At 36.6% G+C, this 26,092-nt stretch overlaps 1 protein-coding gene across 6 annotated transcripts in view; it reads left to right on the top strand.

Moving 5' to 3' along the window:
• The window catches only part of PRKG2 (protein kinase cGMP-dependent 2), a 124,056-nt gene that overhangs the window by 87,532 nt on the left and 10,432 nt on the right, over positions 1 to 26,092 (top strand). For all 6 annotated transcript variants that reach the window (XM_017958736.3, XM_017958735.3, XM_021938463.2 and 3 more), the window contains 3 exons: positions 15,582 to 15,745; positions 20,411 to 20,533; positions 21,878 to 21,940. In XM_017958736.3, coding sequence (XP_017814225.1) covers positions 15,582 to 15,745; positions 20,411 to 20,533; positions 21,878 to 21,940 — 350 coding nt within the window. The remainder of the gene's footprint in view (positions 1 to 15,581; positions 15,746 to 20,410; positions 20,534 to 21,877; positions 21,941 to 26,092) is intronic.

Genomic DNA, 26,092 nt, shown 5'->3' with positions numbered 1-26,092 from the left:
ATGCTCATCATCACTGGTCATTAGAGAAATGCAAATCAAAACCACAATGAGATATCGTCTCACGCCAGTTAGAAGGGCAATCATTAAGAAGTCTGGAAACAACAGATGTTGGAGAAGATGTGGAGAAATAGAAATGCTTTTACACTGTTGATGGGAGTGTAAATTAGTTCAACCATTGTGGAAGACAGTATGCTGATTCCTCAAGGATCTAGAACCAGAAATACCATTTGACCCAGCAATTCCATTACTCGGTATATACCCAAATGTTTATAAATCGTTCTACTATAAAGATACATTCACATGTATGTTTATTTCAGCACTATTCACAATAGCAAGACTTGGAACCAACTCGAATGCCCATCAATGATAGACTAGATAAAGGAAATGTGACACATATACACCATGGAATACTATGCATAAAAATGGATGAGTTCATGTATTTTGCAGGGACATGGATGAACTGGAAACCATTCTCAGAAAATTAACACAGGAATAAAAAACCAGACACTGCATGTTCTCCCTCATAAGTGCAAGTTGAATGATGGAGAACACATGGACACAGGGAGGGGAACATCACACACCAGGGCCTGTTGGGGGTTGGGGGGTCTAGGGACAGAATAGCATTAGGAGAAATACCTCATGTAGATGATGGGTTGATGGGTGCAGCAAACCACCATGGCATGTGTATACGTATGTAACAAACCTGCATGTTCTGCACATGTATCCCAGAACTTAAAGTATATATATTTAAAAAAACAGTTCACAAAAGAAAATATAGAAATGGTCAGTAAGTCATGTCAGTAGTCATCAAGGAAATGCAAATTAAAACCATAGAGTTGCCATTTCATACCTACTTAAAAAGATTTATAATACCAAGTGTTGGTGAGGCTGTTCCCCTACATTTCTATTAGGAAAAGAAAATTGTAAACCATTTCAAAGAGTAGCTAGGCAGTTTTTCATAGAGTCAAACGTATACCTATTCTGTGACATGAAATTCCACTTTTTTGGTATTTATCTAGGTAAATTGAAATGTCTTCAAATATCTTGGCCACAAACTTTATAACAACTTTATTCCTAATAGCCCCCAAATTGGAAAAAGCCAAAATACCCATCATCAACTGAATGTATAAACATGTAGTAGTGTACTCAGCAATAGAATGGTGCTCACCAATAAAAAGGAACATGAATGCAGTTTTTAAACTGACAATCAAAGGAAGCCACACACAGAAGAGTACCTTCTGCATGATTCCATGCATCAAAGTTCTAGAACAGGTGGCAGACAAAAATACAATGGTTATCTCTGGGAAAAACATTTGACTGGAAAGGAGCTTGAGGGATTTTTTTGAAATAATGGGAATGCCTATATCTTGACAGTACAGTGGTTGCAGCTACATCAGTATAATATGCATTAAAATTCAATGAACTGTACACTAAAAATCTATAGATTTTATTGCTTATAAATCAATTTTTAAAACTATCATAAAGAGTGGGAGAAATGAAAAGAGTTGGAGAATAGAGTGGAGTCCTAGACAAAAATCATGTAGAGAATGAGGGAAAAGCAGTATTTAAGAAATAGTAACTAAAAAATTTCCAGAAATTAAAAATGACACCGTTCATCAAGTAAAGGGACCCTAACAATTCTAAACTGGGATAAACAAGTTCCTATTTTACCTAACAAACCACTCCAAAATATAATAGCTTAAAACAACAATAATCATTTATGATCTCAGGTTTCTGTGGGTCAGGAATTTGGAAGTGATTTTGCTTGAGGTCTCTCAGGAAGTTACAGTCAGATGGTGTCGGGGGCTGCAGTCACCTGGAGGCTCAGAGACCCATTAGATTAGAGGAACCGAATGCAAGGTGACTCCTTCGTGTGCTGCAAGCTGATGCTGGCTGTTAGTTGGGTGCCTTAATTCTTCTCCAGGTGGGCCTCTTCCTGGGACCAATTGAATAACTCATGGCAGCTGGCTTCCCTCAGGGTGGGTCATCCAAGAGACAATGAAAAAGCTACAAAGCTTTTGGAAGACCTGCTCTTGGAAGTCACACACTAGCACTTCCAGTGTGTTCTGTTGGCTAAACAGGGTCTGCTCTTATTCACTGTGGGATGAGACGCTTCAGAATAGCAAAAGGATATCACAGATGTTTGCTATTGTAGTAGTGAAAGTACAAAATAAAAACAAACATAAAGTCTTAAGAGCTATCCCAAGGAGAAAAGATAGTTTATATGTAAAGGAATAAAAATTAAGCTTTCCGTTGGCATCTCAACAGCAACAATAGAAGCTAGAATGCAGAATTTAAAGTTCTGAAAAAAAGTAAATGAAAGACTTGAGTTACATGTCCAGGGAAACTGTCTTTCAGAAAGGATGAGATAAAGACATTTTCAGACAAAGATAAAGGGTGTTTATTTCTACATACAAAGGATATGCTTAAGAGAGAAGAAAAATGATCCCTGATGAAGGATCTGATATGCTACAAGGAGTGGTGACCATAAAGAAATGGTAAACATGTTACCTTGTTAAAAAGTTATGGCATAAAGTAATAATTATTCCAATAGATAGTATTAAAATTTTAAAAATGTGAAATAACTGAACAACAGTAGCATGCAAACTGAGAGTGGGTATAATTGGAATTAAAATAGAAGGATAAAATTCTTTTTTTGAGAAAATGTTACTTTAAAAGTGGGCTGCAAAAGAGAAACAGAAAATCCAAAAATAATCAAAGAGAAAGCATAAATTAAGGAAATAGAAAAGAAATCCAGTATATGTAAATGGACTTAACTCTCCAGGTAAAAAACTATTGTCAAATACATTTAAAAACTAAAAATTGGACAGGCACGATGGCTCACGCCTGTAATCCCAGCAATTTGGGAGGTTGAGGCGGGCGGATCACGAGGTCAGGAGATCGAGACCATCCTGGCTAACACACTGAAACCCCATCTCTACTAGAAATACAAAAAAATAGCCAGGTGTGGCGGCGGGCGCCTGTAGTCCCAGCTCCTCGGGAGGCTGAGGCAGGAGAATGACTTGAACCTGAGGCAGGAGAATGAGCTTGCAGTGGGCCAAGATCTCCCCACTGCACTCCAGCCTGGGAGACAGAGCAAGACTCTGTCTAAAAAAAAAAATTTAAAAAATTAAAAAAATAAAAAAAATCACCTATGTGATGTTTACAAGAGATATGCTTAAAATATGAGGATGCACAAAGGTTGGAATTAAAAGGGTGGAATTCCTAAAGATAAATGGGGTTACCACATGATCATGAAAGGCCGATTTCACCAAAGTGATATAAAAATCCTAGTATTCTATTTACCTAATAAAATGCTTCAAAAATAAAAATAAAAGGAATTTGGCAGATAAGGACACATGAGCAATTGCAGAAATTTTAATATATGTTCCTCAGAAATTGGTAGAACATTTAGATCCAAAATCACTAAAGCTTTAAAGATGTATAAAACACAAATAATACACTTCATCTAATGGGCTTGTAGAATATTGTTCCCAATAGGTGGAGAATACACATTAACAAAATTTGATTATATACTGGGACATTAAGCAAGTTTCATGAAGTAGCAAAAATGGGAATTGATTGGGCTGGCAGCCTAGCCAGAGCTGTTTTTGCTGAGGCTCCTGAGCAGACTGCAGTGGGATGGAGTCTGGAAAGGGTGGCCTACGGTGGGGTGTGCCCTGTGGCAGTACAACAGGACTTCCATCTGGGTGATGGACACTGTGGGCAGTCCAGTTTTAAATACAGTGTCTTATAAGAATGACTTTGGTCTCATTCTACAAATTCTGACAAGTGGCATTTTCATCCTCCTTCATCAATTCTTGGCAATATCTATGAGGGGTCAGATACCTAAGGGAGGCAAGTAAGGGAAAGTTTGCTTGTCTGTGTGTTTTTTCAGCAGAGGAAAACCAGGGAAAGCCCAGAAAAAAAGGCCTAAATAAGAGGAGAAAAGTCTGGGTTCGGAAAGTGTGTCTTTGGAGTCTGTAGCGCTGTGTCCTTTCTTAATAATTATAGATGATGAGTTTGTGGTGAGGGGTTAAGACCTCATTCTACTCTTATTCCTTAGTCATGATTGAGATTGTCAGCCTGATTTTTTCCAAAATGAATCTCACCTGGGTTCAAGCTGTTTTTAATCAGAAATCACACTGAGTGGAGATGAAATAACTGAAGGACCATCATTATATCTTACCTGCCCATCAGAGAATTTCCTATATCTTACTCCACTTTTCAGGCCAAGAAGAGCTGATGAAGGTTAAGAACCTTTCTTCTGGTTGTAGTGAATGAATCCACAACAATGTTAAGATTAGGACAATACTTAAAGGATTTAAAAGAAAGCCCACTTTATTCTCAACCTATGCAGCATTTATATAGTAGCTAGCCTTTTTTTGCGATTCTTCAGGAGAAAACTTGGTTTTACTCTAACAAGTAATAATCCAATAAATCTCAGCTGCTGCTCATCAATAAATGTCCTAGATGAATGTATTGTTAACTCATGTGAGTAATGCATCTCAGCTAAAATTCAGAGCCTGCCCACATGATTTTGCACAGGATGTGTTAACAGAGCAACTTAATCTTACTTATATTGAGTGTAAGAAAATACAATACAAGACATATTAAATGTTGATATTATTGCCTGACTATCATCTATCTGCCTCTTTATACTGATAGCCCTATAATGGCAAACTATGCTAGGGTGTTTACTGCTGAACTTAGCATGTTACTTAGCATATAAGAATGAATGAAACCAAAAGTTATTTGAAAAGATCAATAAAATCAGTAAGTCTCTATCCAGATTAAGAAAAAAAGCATGAAAGAGTAAAGATATAAATTAGTAATATCAGAAATGAAAGAGGACACATGGATTCCACAGATTTCATAGATATGGATTCTACATATTCCATGGAAATTAAAATGATAATAAAAGGATGCTATGAACAACTCTGTCTAGAAATTTGATGACCTAGATGAAATGGACTAATTCCTTGAAAGACACAATCTGTCAAAAGTCACACAAGAGGAACAGGCAATCTGAATAGGCCTTTATCTATTAAAGAAGTTGAATCAATAATTAATAACCTTCTAGAACAAAAAGAACCAGGCTTAGATGGGTTTACTGGTGAATTCCAGCAAACATTCATCTAAGAAATTATACTGATTCTCTACCATGTCTTTTAGAAGATAAAGCAGAGGGAATACTCCATAACTGATTTTATGAGGCCATTATTACCCTAATACCAGAAGCAGACATAGACATTCCAGGAAAAAACAACAACAACAAAACTACTCACCAATATCTCCCATGAACATAGATGCAGAAGCTCCCAGCAAAATATTGACAAATAGAATCCAACAATGTATACAAAGGATTATATACCACAACCAAGTAAAATTTATTCCAGGTATTCAAGACTGGTTCAATATTTGAAAGTCAATGAATGTAATCCATTACACCAGCAGACTGAAAAGAAAAGCATTATATTATCATATCAATAAATGCAGAAAAGCCATTTGACAAAGTCGAATACTCATCCATGATAAAAACTCTAGTAAACTAGGAACAGAGGAGAACTTTCTCAACATGATAAAGAATACCTACAAAAAGCCTACAGCTCACATCATACCTAATGGTGAGAAACCAGAAACTTTTCCACTAAGATGAGGAACAAGGCAAGGATGTCTTCTCTTACCACTCTTTTTCAGTATCACATTGGAAGTCCTAGTTAATGCAGCAAGACAAGGAAATACAGGGTATATGGATTTGGAAGAAAGAAATAAAAGTCTTTGCTCACAGATGATATGATTATCTATGTAGAAAATCTTAAAGAATCAACAACAACAACAACAAATCTCATGGAACTAAAAAGCACTTACAGCAAGGTTGCAGGATACAAGGCTAACATGCAAAAATCAATCACTTTCCTATATACTAGCAATGAACAAGTAGAATTTGCAGTTAAAAACACTAGACCATTTACATTAGTACGCACAAAATGAAATAGGTTTAAATGTAACAAAATATATGTACGATCTATGAGGAAAACTACAAAATTTTGATGAAAGATATGAAAAAAACCTAAAATAAATGGAGAGTATTCCATGTTCATGAATTGAAAGACTCAGTATTGCTAAAATAAAATCTTCAGCCAAATTAAATGTAAAGGAATTTAATTGATCAATGGGTGATTCATGAATTGGGCGGCCCCAGAATCACAGCAGATTCAGGGAGACTCCCAGGGTTGCCTCATGGTCAGAACAAATGTACAGACAAAAAAGGGAAGTGACATACAGAAATTGGAAGGTACAGAAACAGCTGGATTGGTTACAGGTTGGTATTTTCCTTATTTGAACACAGTTTGAACATTCAGCAGTGTATGAGTAGTTGAAGTATGGCTTCTGGGATTGGCTAAGACTCAGCTATGGTTACAGGGGCATGCTCCTAAGTTAGGTTTTCAATCTTGTCTACCTACTAGGTTAGGTTGCAGTTTGTCCACAAGGACTCAAATATAGAAATATGGAGTCCTTCTCAGGCCACATGTAGTTCCCTTTGACAATATCCTTAAGATGTCAGTTCTTCCCAATTTGATCTATAAATTCAATTCAATTTCAATCAAAATCTCATCACGTTATTTTGTGTACAGTAAGAAACTCATTCTAAAGTTTATAGGTGGAGGCAAGAGACCCAGAATAGCCAATGTAACATTGAAGGAAAACAGAGTTGGAGGACTGACACTTCCCAATGTCAAGACATACTATAAAGCTACCATACTGAAGACAGTGTGGAATTGACAAAAGGAAAGACAAATAGATCCATGGAACAAAATATAGAACCCAAAAGTAGATCCATGTAAACATAGTCAATTGATGTTTGACAAATAAGCAAAGCAATACATAGAGCAAAGATAGTCTTTTCAGCAAATACTGTTGGAACAATGAGACATCCAGATGCTAAAAAGTAAATCTAGATACAGACCATGTACCCTTCATGAAAATTAACTCAAAATGGATCAAAGACCTAAATATATAATGCAAAACAACAAAACTCCTAGAAGATAACATAGGAGGAAGACTTTGAATATGGCAATGGCTTTTTAGATACAACACCAAAGGCATGATCCATGAGAGAAATAATTGACAAACTGGACTTCATTAAAATTAAAAGCTTCTTGGCTGCGCCCAGTGGCACATACCTGTAATCCTAGCACTTTGAGAAGCCAAGGTGGATGGATCACTTGAGCTCAGGAGTTTGAGAGCAGCCTGAGCAACATGGTGAAACCCCATCTCTACAAAAAACACAAACAATTAGCTGGGCGTGGTGGCTCACACCTGTAGTCCCAGCTACTTGGGAGGCAAAGCTAGGAGGATTGCCTGAGACCAGGAGGTTGTGGCTGCATTGAGCAGAGATCATGCCACTGCACTCCAGCCTAGGTGAAAGAGTGAGACCCTGTCTCAAAACAAAGAAACAAACAAACTGAACAAAAACTTCTGCTCTGTGAAAGACTGTTAAGAGAATTAGAAGACAAGCTACTGACTGGGAGAAAATATTTGCAAAAAACATACTTGATAAAGGATTGTTATAAAAATATATAAAATGCTTTAAACCATAAGAAAACAAACAACTCGATTAAATACTCAGCAAAAGACCTGAAGAGACACCTCACCACAGAAGATATACACATCTCAAATAAGCATATGAAAGGTGTTCAAAATCATAAGTCGTTAGGGGATTGCAAATCAAAGCAATGAGATACCACTACACACCTATTAGAGTGGTTAAATTCTAGAACACTGGCAACACCAAACGCTGATAGGAATGCAAATGGTATACAGCCACTTTAACAGGCAGTTTGGAGGTTTCTTGCGTAACTACTCATACCTTTACCATATGATCCAACAATCATGTTTTTTGATATTCATGGAAAGTAGTTGAAAACTTCTGTTTACACAAAAAACTATACACAGAAGTTTATATAGCAGCTTTAATCATAACTGCCAAAACTTGGAAGCAGCCACAGTATCCTTCAGAAGGTGAATGGGTAAACAGTGCTAAATCCAGACAATGGAGCATTTTTCAGTGCTAAAAGGAAATGACTTATCAAGCCATGAAAAGACATGGAAAAACAAAATATATATTATTAAGTGGAAGAAGCCAATCTAAAAAGGTTACATACTTCATTATTCCAACTAAATGACATTTTGTAAAAGGCAAAAATATTGGAGACAGCAAAAAGATTCGTGGTTGGTGGGGTTTGGGGCAGGGGAGAATAAATGAATAGGCAGGACACAGGATTTTTAGGAGAGTGAAAATACTCTGCATGGTACAGTAACAGTGGATACCTGCCATTATACATTTGTCCAAATCCATAAAATATGCAACACCAAGAGTGAATCTTTATGTGACAGGTAGACTTTGGGTGTTCATGATGTATCAATATAAATCCATCAGTTGTATCAAGTGTTTCACTCTGGTGAGGGATGCTGATAATGGGGAAAGCTATAATATATGGGAGCAGGAATTATACAGGAAATCTGTGTTGTTCCTTTCCATTTCACTGATTGCTCTAAAAAAGTGAACTCTTAAAAATTTTACTAAATCACCACTTTACCAGATTAAATGAGAAAAACATTATATAACTACCTTAATAGATGCTGAGAAAATTTTAACATATTTCTACATTCAGTTATGATAAAATATCTTAGCAAACTGTGAAGAAAAATAATTTTATTAACCTAATGAAACCTTACAAAATTTAGGGCAAACATTGTACATAATTATGAAACATTAGAAGTATACCACTGACTTTTGAGAGTCCGTGGTATAAGCACTTCTATTTGGTATTTTACAGGAGGTCCCAATGCAGCAAACTATGAATAAAATTAAAAGATGGATTGAAAAGTGAACAATAAAACCTTCCAGGTGATACAATTAAATCTATGGAAATCCAAAATGTAACAAGAGGCCAGGCACAGTGCCTGTAATCCCAGCACTTTGGGACACCTCAGGAGGGAGTTGACACCTCAGGAGTTCAAGACCAGCCTGGGCAACATGGTGAAACCCCATCTCTACAAAAAATATAAAAATCAGCTGGGTGTGGTTGTGCACTCCCGTAGCTTCGCTTACTCGGGAGGCTGAGGTGGGAGGATTGCTTGAGCCCAGGAGGTTGAGGCTGCAGTGAGCCACGATCATGCCACTGCACTCCAGCCTGGGTGACTGAGTGAGACCCTGTCTCAAAATAAATAAATAAATAAATAAATAAATAAATAAATAAATAATAACATGGTAAATAGATAGCCTACAGGATGGGAGAAAATTTTTGCAAACTAGGCATCTGACAAAAGTCTAACATCCAGAATCTATAAGAAACTTAAACAAATTGACAAGAAAAAAAATCCCATTTAAAAGTTGGCAAGGGACATGAACAGATGCTTCTCAAAAGAAGACATACATGTGGCAAACAAGCATATGAAAAAATGCTCAACATCACTAATCATGGGAGAAGTGCAAATAAAAACCACAGTGGGATACTATCTCAAACCAGTCGTAATGGCTAACATTGCAAAATCAAAAAATAGCAGATACTGGCAAGGTTTCAGAGAAAAGGGAACACTTACGCTGCTGAGGGGATTGTAAATTAGTTCAGCTATTGTGGAAAGCCGTGTGGTGATTTCTCAAAGAGCTTAAAATCATCATGCAACCCAACAGTCTCATTATTGGATATATACCAAAAGGCATATAAATCATTCTACCGTAAAGACCCATGCACACATATGTTCATTACAGCACTATTCACAGTAGTAAAAACATGGAATCAACCTAAATCCACATCAACAGTAAAGAAAATGTTGTACATATATAACATGGAATACTACACAACCATAGAAAATAATGAAATCATGTACTTTGCAGCAACATGGTTGGAACTGGAGGCCATTATTCTAAGAGAACTAACACAGGAACAGAAAACCAAATACTGCATGTTCTCTCTTAGAAGTAGGAGCTAAACATTGAGTACATATGGACACAAAGAAGTGAATAATAGACACCAGGACCTACTTGAGGGTGGAGGATAACAGGAGAGAGAGGATTAAAAAACTACCTATCAGGACTATGCTTATTACCTGGATGATGAGATAATCTGTACACCAAACCCTGTGACATACAATTTACTTATATAACAAACCTGCACATGTACCCATGGACCTAAAATAAAAGTTAAAAAAAAGAATCAGGTAGAGAGTTTAGTATAGTTGTGGGTGTAAGATTAATAATGCAACAACTTAGTGTATTTTTAAATGCCAGAAACATAGTTGATACATAGGCATAAACATGCCATTTACAAAAAGCATGGAAATATGTATCTAGAGCTAACTCTAACAAAAGTGTGTAAGAGCTTTATTGAGAAACATAAAAATTTATGGAAAGATGTTTAAAAGACCTAAATTGATAGGTAATATGGATTTTTCTCTCTTTTGGGTACAGAGCTAGATAGCATATCTCAGACTTTTTCTGGTTAGTTGTGACCTTGTGGCATAGTTCTAAATAGTGAAATGTGAGCAAAAGTGATGTTTACCACTATCAGACCTAAAGTGTAAAAATTGTTTGCAGCTGATCTTTATGCACTCCTTCTGGCTTGTTAATGAACATAGCCAGTTGGAAGTTGACAGAGTCCTAACATGGAAGAACCCTGCATTTCTGAATCACTCCTCAGCTACAGATTAAATACACTTCCAATGGAAATTCCAGCAGAACTTTTTGTGAAGCTTGGCAAACTGATTCTAAAACTTATGTAGAGTAACCAAGGGCCAAAAATAGCCAAGACATTTCTGAAGATAAACAAGGAGAACAGTGTGGAAATAAATTGCTCCCTCAGATATGAGAACTAATTATAATGCTATAGCTCAAACTATTAGTGGAGGAGAGGCAAGTTAAGACCACAGTAATTTTATAATCACAGGTGGCAAAAAATAAAAAGTTTATATTACTAAATGATGGTGAAGACGTAGAGCAGTCAGAACTCTTATACAAAGGGGTGGCAATATCACACAATCCCTTTGGAAAATAATTTGGCAATATCTAGTAAAGCTGAAGAAACCATGTCTTTGACCCAGCATTTTTACTCTTGTATACATTTCTACTACGTAACCTAGAAAATCATGTTAATAGAAGCATTTTTGCAATAATACACGATTGGAAATAACACACATGTCCACCAACAGCAAAATGGACAAAAATCATGCTATGTTAATCCAATAGTGTTATAATGCAGCAGTGAAAATAAGTGGACTATATAGGGTATAGATTAAATTGACAAATATAAATTTTCAGTAAAAAAGACCATTTGCCCGAGATCAAATACGTTAAGATTTATCTAAAATTTTAAAAAAACTGTAAAGTATTTAAGGATATTAGATTTGTGGTTAAATTAGAAATCAATGCAAGCAAATGATGAACACAAAAGTCAGGGTAATGGGACCTTTGGGCAATGAGCAAGAGGACACTGTGGGAGGAAGACAGAAGGCTTCAGTGTTGCTTCTGTTTAGTTATTAAACTGTTGGTAGGTGCAGGGGTGTTTCATTCTCATGCTTTATAACCCTTTATATGTCACATTATTTTATATGTATCGATTATTTTTTAAATTGAAAATTAAAAATAATCACCAACTGGAACCATATTTTTATTGCCAGATCATTATTAGCCAGACCATTATTAGCTGTACTTGACAGTTAAGTTTTTCTCACCAATGTGCTAAACACATACTGTTGCTTCTCACTTAAACGCCTTCTACTTCCTCATCAATTTATATAGTAAGAAGGTTCCCTTTGAACCTGGTTCAAATTTTACTACAGACAAGTCTCCATGATCTTCCTAAACCTCATTATGTCTTAATAAAACTGACGTTAATGATTATTTCTTCATTCAATTTTTTTTCCACCAAACACAGGTTGAACATTTGTGTTGCAAAGGCTGTAGGGGTACAAAATGTATAGGATAAATTGCCTTTTCGAAGGAGCTAGATTTATTCACAACTAGACACCACTGGCATCAGGGATGTAATTCTGGAATATAAAAAGTGTTACAGAACCTCACAGGAGAAAGGAATTGGTTCTGTAAATTCAAGTGAGACTTCAAAGAAGTGGTGGCATATGAGATGAGCCTCAAAAAATATTTCCAGTTTGTCCTGGGGTGTGCAAGTCTTCCCTTCATCTCACCCACCTTCTACTAAATACTCTTAGATATTTCAGCTTAATCTGTACACCAAACATGAAGAGTGGGTCATTACTTGGAAAGATTCATTCATCCCAGATCTTAGCCTCTTTCATTTTCACTTCCTCTTAGTCGAACCCATCCATTGTTGCCTCTTTTAGTGGATGGACGTCAGTAGCAGAAAGACATTAAATCAACTTTGGTTGTTGGTAGACAGAATAAACAGATTCCATTTTAACCTTGTCTAGACTTGGGTAAAGGAAGTACACTAAAAATGCCACATAAATATTTTTTTGGAATGGCATGTCACCATGAATCATCTGGTTTAATTAGACTAGTCATTTTGTGTCCATTTTTATGTGACCAAGAGAACCAATATCTGACAAATTTACTGACCCAGAGAGAAACTTCTGGGAAAGAGTTCATACTTACTGGATACCAGCTCCAGCAAGCCACAATGCAAATTTTTCTATTTCTGAATGATGCAATCATCAGTGCAGATTTAGAATCATTTTAAAACCTTCTAGTTTATTAAAATCTTCGGAGGTGATGTTTTCAGCATGATGTAAGCCATCGTTAGTAATGAGAATTTAATAGAGACAAGGGCAAACCTGTGTACAACTTCCTCAGGTTCTCTTCTTGAAACCTCAGTTTTGCTAGTAGAATTTGAAAAAAATGGGGTGCTCTTCTTGAAACCTCAGTTTTGTTAGTAGAATTTGAAAAAAACAAGGGGGAGTGTTGTCTATTCTCTTGTCTCCTAGATTGATCCTTTTAAAACATGTCAGGCCATGCCATACCCCTTCTGTTAATCTTACTGTGATTTCCTAGAAAAGAAAAAACTCTAAAGTTGTTTCTGTGTTTTGCAAACCCACAGTGCCCTCACTTCTTGCCTCTCTTCCCCTTATCCATTTTTGCCCAGCCATGCTGGCCTTCTTGGCAGTCCTTGATCCTACCATTCGTAATTCCATCTCAGGCCTTTTCACTGGCTCTTCCTTTCGGCAGCATGACTGCTGCTCAGATACTTATACAGTGCTTTCTTTCCTATCTCATGGAGATTTCTACTCAAATCTGCTCAAATGCTACCTCCCCAGTGAGTCTTTTTGGTATATAGTGGTACTCAATAAATATTTATTGAGTTATTTATTAACCTTTCTTGTCTAGAAGAGCTGGGATGAAAAAAAGACAGGCTTTCTGGTGGTATCCATGGTGGTACAAGACAGACATAGCGTGATTATTATAGAAAATACACAACACTTGATGTAGAAGATTTGGGGCCTTCTATATTAGGCACATGTTTTAGATAGGTCTTAGTGTCCAGTTCCCACTGACAAAACAGATTAGACCAAAGTTGATATGATCAAAGGAGATAAAGAAAGTGATACGTTTACATCAGTCTTAAAATTTTAATGTAAGTATTGCCATCTCTTTAGGCCAATATGAAAATATTACAAAAACTAAACCAGAAATTCAAATGGAAATATACCACTTTCAGAGCTAGAGAAATTCTCCTGAATAGCTAGTGAGTTTCCAGTGATCCTTACAAGGAAAACTTAAATGCAATTTAAAAAGAAATGAGTTGAAAGGCTGTTATAAAGCAACAGATTAGAATATTTTCATATATGTGTGCATACAAATGCCGTTACAAACATTACTTTCTTGCCTTTTAAATTTCGTTCTTTGTAAAATTAGCTAGGATTTTCATATTGGTTCTTTCTCTGAGGAATACATTGAAGTGCTAGTCTCAGCTGGTTACAAATTTTAATTTTGTGATATCCTCAACCACACAGTAGATATAATCACTGTGAGTCATTCTGTGTGGATGAAAAAATCAGCACAAGCCCACTTCAAATTAGATTGTTTAAATTCCTTTTTTCCAATAGGAAAATCCTTGCTGTTGTGTGATAAACACTAAAAGGAATCATTAAAATGGTAAATTTCTAAGGGCTTTATTTAAGGTAAATTAAGATTTTAAATACCAATATTTGAATAAATAAATAGGGGCTGGATTTTATAGTTCAATGACTCATACTTTTTTAGATGAGGGCTTATTTTGATATGTGAACCTTGTTTATTTTTTAGCCAAGTTTGTTGCTGTATTATTGAGAGAGGCTATGTGAAATGTGCATGTTGAAGCCCAGGAACAATTTGTGTGACTGTTTATTTGAGGAAGGTGGAGGATAGTTTTATTAGAAGAATATCTGTATATATTGGAGATGAAAAGTATTTGCTAAATATGCCTGGGAAAGAAAACCAACTGTGTTTTGAAGGGAAGGATTTCATCATGTACACTGCCTCGATTCAATGAGGGGCCCTTCTGTAGCTCCAGCTTTTTTTCTGTCTATTCTGTGCACGGAGTTCTTTGAATAGGGCCTCAGAGAAGAGGAAAGGTCTGTTTTGCGAAAACAGAGGATGATAGCACTGATTCATTACCCTGGGAGAGTTCCTAATCCTCAGTCAGGGCCAAGCTCAGATGTCACCTCCTAATAACATCTTCCCCAACCATCATCTCCCTAATGTTCTCGATATATATGCTTTTTGCCCTCTGAGTTTATACTTTGTTCAATTATATCATGTATAACATGATATAATATTAATCATGTATGTACATTTTGCTAATGCACTGAACGTCTCAAAGTTAACTGTGAATCTATAGGCCTAGCACAAAGCCTGACCTTGACTGAGTGCTGAATGTATGTTTTCAGAATAAATAAGTTAATGTAGATGCTACCCACCACTCGCCTTCCTGAGAGAGACAAAAAGTGTATAGAACCCAGACAAAGTTGGCATGAGATTACCTTGACTTTGCTTTGGACTGCCAAAATGTGTAGGGTGCAGACATTGTGTATAATGATTTTTAAAGACTGTCCAGAATTTTAAGCCCCCCTTCTCAGCAGTAGTCCATTTCCCAAACTCTCAATTTTGTTATTATTTTTACATTCATAATGGAGCTTTACTTGCACAGGTGTTCATCACTTCTTCTTGTCTCTTCTTCCCAAAGAATACCATCTTTCAATTAAACATGTGTTTAGACCTAGTTACTCTGAGCTTCAGAGTTGTTGTTATGGCTCCCCTTTGTCCATTCGTCTTATCCTCTAGGGGTCATGGGCAGAGAGGTATGTGCATAGAACTTTCCCCAGTTCAACTAGATACACATCTGACTCTGCAAAGGAATACACGAGGTGGTCGCTCTCTCTCTCTCTCTCTCTCTCTCTCTCTCTGTGTGTGTGTGTATATGTGTGTGTGTATGTGTTTATATGTGCGTGTATGGTATAAAAGGAAGGGTGGGGTGTAGAAAGCAGATTTCAGAGGTAAGAGGGAGACTTAAAGAGGAGCATGAGTTTTGTGGTTTCTACACAATTTCTTTGCTGTTCTTTACCAGGTTGACTTTGGATTTGCGAAGAAAATAGGGTCTGGACAGAAAACATGGACATTCTGTGGGACTCCAGAATATGTAGCTCCTGAAGTCATTCTCAACAAAGGACATGACTTCAGTGTGGATTTCTGGTCACTGGGAATTCTAGTGTATGAGCTTCTAACGGGCAAGTATGTACCTTCAAGTTTTATGCAGCCACCTCTTCAGAGAAATGCAAAAATAACGTAACTAGTGATAAAGTGTATATACTTTAAGAGTATAACATTTTGAAAATGTTTTTGATTAAGTATGATACCTTTTTCTTATGACATTTTTTCACATACAGTGAACTTGCTGGTTTATAACATAAAGAAAATATTCAGAAAGGCAAAGGAAAGGAATATAGAATTGCTGTGGTCTACCTAACATGGCAAGACCTATTACTGTAGATAACAAGTTAAGTATGAAGGTTTTAATAATTCAGCATAAGAATAAGAGAAGGAATGAGAAGTTGTGGCTGTATTATTATTTCGTCTTTTTTGTGTAATGGAGAAAATAGCAATTTTAGTTCAGTTAAATCCATTGATCAATTAAACTAAATTTATCCATCTTCCCAACATATCATTAACCAGAAATGCTAGAACAAAGCCCCATTTCTGGATTTAAATTTTAATCCTCTTGTCAGCTGCTTTCTAGAGGTGCTAATGAACAGAGACAGGACACTGCAGGGGTTTTAGGAGTGAAAATTGGATTGTCATTCCCAAAGAGATTAAAGAACTGTATTAATGAATCCAGGATCTCAAATATTTAATGCACATACACACATTATGCACCTATGCAAACACACATACACAGGCTATATGTGATATTACCTCACATTTGTAAAGTACTTTACATTTTACAAAGCACTTACATGTGTATTATATAGTTTAGTTTTCACAAACTTGTGTGGAAGATAAGTCAGGAATTTTTATTATGATTATTTTATGATTTACATTTTTATTATGATTATTTTATAATTTACAGTTTATAGATTAGAAAACCAGGTGAGAGAGCTACCTGTCCAAGATCAGTGACATAATACTAGATCTTCTGACTAAACATGACACACTTTCCTTCTGTATGTGTTTATTATATAATGCATGGGCATGCATACACACATAATTCAAATCAATTTTCTTTCTGATTTTGTAGCTCCATTTCTGGTTAACTGATTTGATCATCCTTATAACCCTTTATAACAAAATATTCTCAGTCTTAATTTCAGAGAGGATTTGCATCTGGGATGATTTAAGAAATACTAGAACGAGTCTATTGGTGAAGATACAAGTCTTAACACATAACTTACGAAAAGAGTTTCATAGAACCTTCTTAAACTGTTTACACTAAAATTTCAGTGTTAGACTCTCTGTGGCTACATTTTACACCTTTGTCCACATGCATTGAGCAAACAAATATGAAAGATCATTTTACGTTGTCTGTAATCATTTTCAAATATTCATCACTTACGATTCTGAAGGAAGGAAGATAAAATATTCAGTCATTCAGAGAAAAGTTGTTTAAGGGCTTGGGCACAATGAATTCTATTTCAAAAATTTGTTTCTCTGGAAAATTTGTCAGCTGCATTTGTAAGAGATACACGATGGCTTCTGTAGGTAATCAGATATATATCTCGGTTTTCACCAGCTGGAATAACATGTTAGAAGTCATAAAGAAGTTGAGAAATTGTTTTGTTTCATCTGTTGAGACACAGTGTCACTTTATCACCCAGGCTGCAATGCAGTGGTGTGATCACTGGTCACTGCAGCCTCCACCTTCTGGGTTCAAGCAATCCTCCTGCTTCAGCCTCCAGAGTAGATGGCACTACAGGCACATGCCACCATGTCCAGATAATTTTTAAATTTTTTTGCAGAAATGGGATCTTACTATGTTACCCAGGCTGGTCTCAAGCTCCTGGGCTCAAGCAGTCCACTCACCTCAACTTTCAAAAGTACTGAGATTACAAGTGTAAGCCATCACACTAGGCCAAGAAATTGTTTTTGTAACGATTGTTTTGTTTGACCTGTAAATGATTTTCTGGGTAGGGCATGAGAACGGTTAACTTTAAATGCTCTGAACTCCAGAGCGTAGGAGGGAAATGAAAATAAAAAACAAAACAAAAAAACAAAACCAATAGTGTAAATATGTAAATAAGTTGAATAGATCATACAATGTTTTTGGTTTCCTGCCTCATTCTCTTTACAAGCGAAATATAGTTTAGTAAAAGTTGGTACACTGACTCTCGTTTATTACTTAGAGTGGGAAAGCTCAGCAACACAAGGTCTCCAGCATGACTAATATATAGCAAAGTAGTTCATGAAAGGCATCTTTAATTTTCAAAAATTAAATGGCATAATAGAATAAATATGAAAGTGTTTTTATTATTTATTTATTTTTGAAATGGAGTCTCGCTTTGTTGCCCAGGCTGGAGTGCAGTGAGGCAATCTCAGCTCACTGCAGCCTCTGCCTCCCGAGTTCAAGTGATTCTCCTGCCTCAGCCTCCTGAGTAGCTGGGATTATAGGTGCCCACCACCATGCCTGGCTAATTTTTGTATTTTTGGTAGAGACAGGGTTTTGTCATGTTGGCCAGGCTGGTCTCGAACTTCTAACCTCAGGTGATCCTCCTGCCTCATCCTCCCAAAGTGCTAGGATTACAGGCGTGAGCCACCGTGCCCAGCCTTGAAAGTGTTTTTAAAAGCAAAGTGTATGAGTTAAAATGTTATCCAAATTCAGTGGCCAATTCTCAGTCTTTGTTTACCACTCTTAGCAGTATTAGCAATATTAAACTAGTGAGATGATTTTCTAGGATATATCCAGTATTTTAAAAAAATACTCTTGGGCAGGTGTAGTGACACATGCCTGTAATTCCAGCACTTTGGGAGGCTGAGGTGGGTGGATCACAAGGTCAAGAAATCGAGACCATCCTGGCCAACATGGTGAAATTCCATCTCTACTAAAAATACAAAAATTAGCTGGACATGGTGGCATATACCTGTAGTCCCAGCTACTTGGGAGACTGAGGCAGGAGAATCGCTTGAACCCAGGAGGCAGAGGTTGCAGCGAGCTGAGATCGCGTCACTGCACTCCAGCCTGACGACAGAGTGAGGCTTCCTCTAAAATGAATAAATAAATAAATAAATAAATAAATAAATAAATAAATAAATAATAGTAAATTACTCTCTTCGCTTGGCTCCTAGAATTTTCTTCTCTATCCTTTTCCCACATTGGTGACTTCTTCTCAGTCTCCATCGCTAGATTCTTCTCATCTTCCTACCTCTCAACATTGGACCGATTCAGTTCTTGACCTCTATTCTCTCTTTTCTACCCACTCACTCTCTTGATGATACTATCAATTCTCATGGCCATAAATACTGTCTGATGACTCCCCAAGTCACACTTTCAGCCTTAACCCCTTTCTTAAATGCGTATGTCATAAATCTACCTTCCTGCTTAGAATTTCTGTTTGGATGTTTAAAACATAACTCTTGATTCCCTTCCCCATAACCTGCTCTACACACCACCCCAACTCCATCTTTCTTCTCTTAGGAAATAACTCCAACAAGGCCAAAACACTTTAGCATCATCCTTGAATTCTTTGTTTCTCCCACATGCCATATTCACCCCATTGGCAAATCCTGATGGCTTTACTATGTGTCTTAGTCAGCTTGGGCTGCTATAGCAAAACACTATAAACTGAGTGACTTAAGCAGCAAACATTTTTTTTTCACAGTTCTGGAGGTTGGAAGTCCCAGATCAGGTTACCAGGATAGTCAGGTTATGGTGAGCATTGTAATCTAAGTTACTGCTGACTTCTCCTTGTATCCTCACATGGCCAAAAGCCAGGCAGCTAGCTCCCTAGCCTTTCCTTAGAATGGCACCAGTCCCATTCATGAGGGCTTCACCCTTCTGATTTAATTACCTCCCACAGTCCTCACCTCCAAATACCATCACATTGGGATTAAGGTTTCAACAAATGAATTTGGAAGAACACAGACATTCAGCCTGTTGCACAGTCTAAGCAGATCTAGAATCCAGCCATATCTCACTGCTTTCAACATTACTATCCTAGGCAAGGTTACTGGGGCTCCTTCCCCCTGACTTTCTCACTACTATCACCATCATAGTTTATCCTCCACACATTAGGAAAACCTTATTCTGGCTGCTGTAATTTAGATCATCCCGCTCAGAATGTATCCCCACGTCCTTCCGATAGCCCACTTCATCTATGTGATGTTGTCCTCATCTGTGTGCTCCCCTCTTGCTTCCTCACTCCACCAGCCCCACTACCCACTTCACTATGCAGGACCACCCAGGCCCACTCCTGACTCAATTGCCTTTGTGCTTCCTGTCTTAGAACTGTCTGCCACAGGTAGTGGTGTGGCACATTCACTTCCTTCTCTCTCTTTATTCATACGTCGGCTCAGTGGTGTGGCACATTCACTTCCTTCTCTCTCTTTATTCATACGTCGGCTCAATTGTCAGCTTATGAGAGGCTTTTCTTATTGACTCTATCTCAAAAAATCATACCTTCTCTGTTCCTTTCTTCATTTTCTTTTTAGTGATCATCCACACATGACCAATTACATATGTGTGAGTGTGCATGCGTGTGTGTGTGTGTGTGTCTCATGTGGTAAGTGATATTAAATGAGTGAGATGGTTTTCTAGGATATATCCAAATTTGTTGTAAAACAACTGAGAGAGAGAGAGAGAGGAAGAAATGAAAGAAGGGAGGGAAGGAAAGAAGGAAGAAAGAAAATTCATTCCAAATGTGATCTCAGACCCTGTTATTAATGTGTCCTGTTTTGGATTTTCTCTAGCCCACCCTTTTCTGGGATTGACCAAATGATGACCTACAATTTGATTCTCAAAGGAATTGAAAAAATGGATTTTCCCAGGAAGATAACACGACGACCTGAGGATTTGATTCGAAGGCTTTGCAGGTGAGAATGACAGTTGGTAAACCCTTGTCTTGAAGAAAGTTTCTGTTTCTACACATTTTAAAATTAGGCGCATATTTACTTTTTGTGCTTTTTTTATATAGGCCAATTATATTTAAACAAAGTCATCTCTGTTTTGCAGTGTAGGGAGTTTTAGTTGACCTCACGTTACAGAATCACAGTACCTACTTATAAAGTAGTTTAAAAAGAGATCTAAATTTTTCAGACAACCTTTAGGTATCATCTTTATCTGTAATAGAGCAAAATAAACCACAAACCTTAGGCAAAAAAAGGAGCAATTTACTATTTCAGCAATAAAAAAGAATGAAGTCATGTCATTTTCAGCAACATGGAAGGAACTGAAGGTCATTATCTTAAGTGAAATAAGCCAGACACAAAAAGACAAATATTCAATGTTCTTGTTTCCATGTAAGAGCTAAAAAATTTGAACACATGGAGATAGAGAATGGAAATGTAGATATCAGGGACTCGGAAGGGAGGGGGGAGGCTGAAGGGAAGTGGGTTAAATATGTAATTTAAAAGTAAGATAAAAGGAATAAAATCAAAGTTCAAAGAGAACAATTGAATACTTAACAAAAATGTATTGTACTCAGGCAATGGACATCCTTAATACCCTGAGTTGATCACTAGGCATTATATACACATTACGAAGTTTTTCATGTGCCACATACATTTTCACAATATAAAAAAGGATTAATTTATTTATAATCTTGTTATTTTGAAAGAAAAGTAGTCGTGATAATGAAGTGTTATTATACGACCTCTTTCCAGCTTCATTTTGTAAAAAGTGCTCCTCTGTTCTTATTTTAAATTACCCCAATTTCTACATATCATTAAAAATAATTTGTCAGAGAATAGGAGACTTCTGGATTTTTTTGTTTAAAATTCATTTTGCTGATTTTTTCCTATTTGAACTTTTAAAAAACCATTAAAATTTAGTAAATTTAGAACTAAAAACCTAGCTATGGGTTGCCAGTATGAATTCCTGCATGCTTCTAAGATTTCACCTTAGATGTAAATGATTCTCTAAAGCTTGCCCTGGTTTTCTCAGCAGAGTTGGCAAGATAGTGCCTGCTTGTTCCTTATTTATTCGTACTTTATACACATGTATATATACACTCCAAAGTCTAATTTAACTGTGGCTCCTCCAGGGAGGAAGTCATGTCTTTTCACCTCACTAAACTCAGATGTCTGGTCTACGGTAGCAACTTCATGCATGTTTTTTAATGAATGAATAAATGAATGAACAAATAGATGTTAAGTTTTAATTTAAAATTTTCTCAGTTGTAATTATTATAAATTGCCTTTCACAAATTATTATTTTAGGCAAAATCCAACAGAAAGGCTGGGAAATCTGAAGAATGGAATAAATGACATTAAGAAACACAGGTATGTAATTATTTCTTTGCCCAGAAAAATACAGAAATTTAGAGAACAATGTGGTACTTGCAAAAACTTCTCTCAGGGGGCACAGGGGTCCCTTTCCAGAGTTTCGATTTTTTCTTTATGGTGCTTTGCTTTTTATCTGTGTTTTAGTAGATGTAGTTCTAATAATCAAACTCAAAGTGATTTGTCTCATGTTGGAAATTCATATCAAGAATGACTGAAGTTACAAAAGAAGTTACAAAATCATGTCTTCAAGTCATAGCAAATTAACTTTTTATCCGCTTCTGTCTTTATTATTCGTGTGTGTGTGTGTGTGTGTGTGTGTGTGTGTGTGTGTGTGTGTTGACAGAGTCTCGCCCTCTTGCCCAGGCTGGAGTGCAATGCCACGATCTTGGCTCACTGCAACCTCCACCTCTTGAGTTCAAATGACCCTCCTGCCTCAGCCTCCCAAGGAGCTGTGATTACAGGCAGCCACCACCACACTCAGCTGTTTTTGTATTTTAGGAGAGGCAGGGTTTCACCATGTTGGCCAGGCTAGTCTCAAACTCCTGACCTCGTGATCCACCTGCTTTGGCCTCCCAAAGTGCTGGGATTACAGGCGTGAGTCACCACGCCTGATCCTAGTATGTATTTTTAATGATCTATGCTAGTTGTACATATTTATTATACTTTGAAATATCAACTTGGAATCTGTGAAGGAATCACATTCTAATCTGGGCATTTAATTTGTAAGTAAAGGAGGATACCATTGTTGTTGTCAGTATTCAAGAGGATGGGTCACCTAAATCAACTGTGAAAAAGTATTATATTTCAGGTTTAATTAATAATATATATTTATTTTAAATATAATTTTTCTTTGAATATCCTCAAATTCTGAACCCTCGTGGTATATTTTACTTTTTGCGTAATGGACACTGATTTCACTGATTTCCACAGAACCTCAAACCATGCTTTATTCTTGTGCAGTAATCTGACATGTACATTTTCAGTTCTGTGAATTTTTAAAGCTGGCCTTCAGAACCATTGATAACCTTCATAAGACATCCTCTCTGATTTATTAAATATTCAAATGTGACAGTTCAAACCTTCAAGTTTTGGCTTGTTAAATCAGTGCTTGGATAACTGCTGCCATCTTTAAGATATTTTCATTTTGTTCATGATTCACAGATATAAAAAATTCTGAGAATATGTAGATAGTGCAAAATACATTTGAGAATTTTGTTAATTGAAATCCTTTGACTACACTGATGTTCACTTTTAGAAATGAAAACACCTCATTCCTTTATGGATCTTTTCACTGAGGAATTAGGGGCACATCAACATGGTATGAAAATAAAGGGAGAAGGGCTGTTGCTAAATAGAAATGCTATTCATGTTTCTTAACAGTAGCAGTACAGCTTCAAAACAAAAACAAGAAATCAACCTGCCAACTCTACTGTATGTGTTAATGAACTTACTTGAAATAAAGCCATGTATTCAATATTGTAAATTCATATTGAGGTCTGCCTTAAGGGTGTTTCTAGGAAGAAAGGGAGGGAGGAAACATAGGAAGGAAAGAAAGATAAAGACACGTGTAGATTTTATAGAATCAAAATGCTTGTAGTATTCTAATGTTCTTTACTATCTTTTGGATTGCCTTCAGCTGTAAAACTCATTATTTGTCTTAGATTCTAATTTATTTTCTTCCAGCACTCCATGCTGTTATCACAATTTCTTTTCTCATCATAAAATGACACAGAAACACACTATTCATATTGAGGAAACAAGTGCTCTGTCAATTAAAGCCTTTCTGCCAATATACATTCTTCCTTTCTCTCATTACAGAAGGGTCTTCATGTTTTGCTCTGGTATAGCTGGGAGATAGAAGCGATATATTTGTCAACAGGCTCCAGCTTTAGATTTTACTTCTTCTTTACCTGAGGCTCATTTAAATGGAGCTGTCAAATTGTCATTAGATGCATGTGCAAATTGATGCTAAAGATTTTCTCACCTCAGCATAGTAATAAAGAATTTTGAATTTCCTTCCCTGTAGGGATTAATTTGTCTGTTCCTTCTTAATAGGCAACATTGTCTTTGCTATATGTAATATAGAGTCTGAGTGCAGAGTATAGAGGTGATTAATAAGATATATACCAAATTTACACAGTGTCTTTGGTTGTGTAAATGCTCAGAAGCATTTTTCATTCTATTTTCATAGTGCTTTTTAAGCTATAAAGCTGAAGGTGGGGAACATCAGAACACTTGATCTCTCTCTCCAAATGGGAGTGTTTAAAAACCTTCCACAAGTCTTTAAGCTGTGTAGCTTCTCTACTCAGTATATTCTTAGAATTAAAAACAAACAACAGGCAAACAAACAAAAAAACTTCTTTCTAAAGTTTGGCATCAGATTTTCTCAGTCTCTTCTAAAGTGAAACTTTTTTTCTTAGAGAACCAGTCACTTTAATTTTGTATTTTAAAACAATACAGTTGTATGTATCTGTCCATTCTATATTAAATAATCTTCCCCAAAAATAGTTACAGAGCTCTACTGTCTTGTATCTAAGAGCTAATTTAAAACTAGGCACCAGTCATGTCTCCCAACACCTATCTTAAAAGAAGGCTGATGTACTTATGGGGTACAACTAAATCTTTCCTGACAGGAAGAGGAAACATTTGTTTCAGGTACAGGCATACCTTGTTTTATCACACTTTGCTTTACTTACTATACCTTGTAGATATTTTATTTTTTACAAATTGAAGGTTTGTGATAACCCTGCATCAAGCAAGTCTATCAGGGCCGTTTTTTCCAACAGCGTTTGCTCACTTTCTGTGTCTGTGATACATTTTGGTAATTCTGACAATATTTTACACTTTTCATTATTTTTATATCTATTATAGTGATCTGTGATCAGTGTTCTTTGATGTTAGTATTGTAATTTTGAGGGTACCACAAACCGCAGCCATATAAGATGCCAGACTTCATCGATAGATGTTGTGTGTTCTGATGAGTTTACCAATGGCCCATTTTCCCATCTCTCTCTCTACCCAGACCTCCCTATTTCCTGAGACACAACAGAATTGAAATCAGGCCAGTTAATAACCCTACAGTGGCCTCTAAGTATTCGAGCAAAAGAAACAGTCTCATGTCTCTCACTTTAAATAAAAAGCTACAAATTATTAAGCTTAGTGAAGAAGGCATATCAAAAGCTGAGACAGACTGAAAGCTAGGCCTCCTGTGCCAATTAGACAAGGTTCGAATCCAAAGGAAAATTTCTTGAAGGAAATTAAAGGTGTTACTCCAGTGAACACACATGTATTAGTCAGAGTTCTCTAGAGGTATAGAACTAATGGAATAGATATATAAAGGGGAGTTTATTAAGTATTAACTCACGCGATCACAAGGTCCCACAATAGGCTGTCTGCAGGCTGAGGAACAAGGAGAGCAATCCGAGTTCAAAAACTGAAGAACTTGGAGTCCCATATTTGAGGGCAAGAAGCATCCAGTATGGGAGAAAGATGTAGACTGGGAGGCTAGGCCAGTCTCTCTTTTCACATTTTTCTGCCTGCTTATATTCTAGCTACACTGGCAGCTAATTAGATGGTGCTCACCAAGATTAAGGGCGGGTCTGCCTTTCCCAACCCACTGACTCAAATGTTAATCTCTTTTGGCAACACCCTCAAAGACACACCCAGAATCAATACTTTGTATCCTCCAATCCAATCAACTTGACACTCATTATTAACCATCACAACACACATTGTAAGAAAGCAAAACTGCCTTATTGCTGATATGGAACAAATTTTAGTAGTCTGTGTAGAGGACAGACCAGACACAACATTTCCTTAACCCAAAGTCTAATCCAGAGCAAAATTCTAACTCTTGTCAATTCTATGAAGGCTGACAGAGGTGAGGTAGCTGAAGAAGAAAAGTCAGAAGCTGTCAGAAATTGGTTCATGAAGTTTAAGAAAAAAAGCCGTCTCCAAACTTTAAAAGGACAAGGTGAAACAGCAAGTGCTGATTTAGAAGCCGCAGCAAGTTATCTGGAAGATACAGCTGAGATCATTGATGAAAGTGTCTACATAAACAACAGATTTTTAATGAAGAATAAATTGCTTACATTGAAAGAAGATGCTGTGTAGGATTTGCCTAGCTAGAGAGGAGAAGCTAATATCTAG

Source organism: Papio anubis, chromosome 3, assembly GCF_008728515.1.
Source record: "Papio anubis isolate 15944 chromosome 3, Panubis1.0, whole genome shotgun sequence".
Taxonomy (NCBI): domain Eukaryota; kingdom Metazoa; phylum Chordata; class Mammalia; order Primates; family Cercopithecidae; genus Papio; species Papio anubis.
The sequence above is the reverse complement of the archived record's forward strand: the minus strand, read 5'-3'. Positions and strand labels throughout refer to the sequence as shown.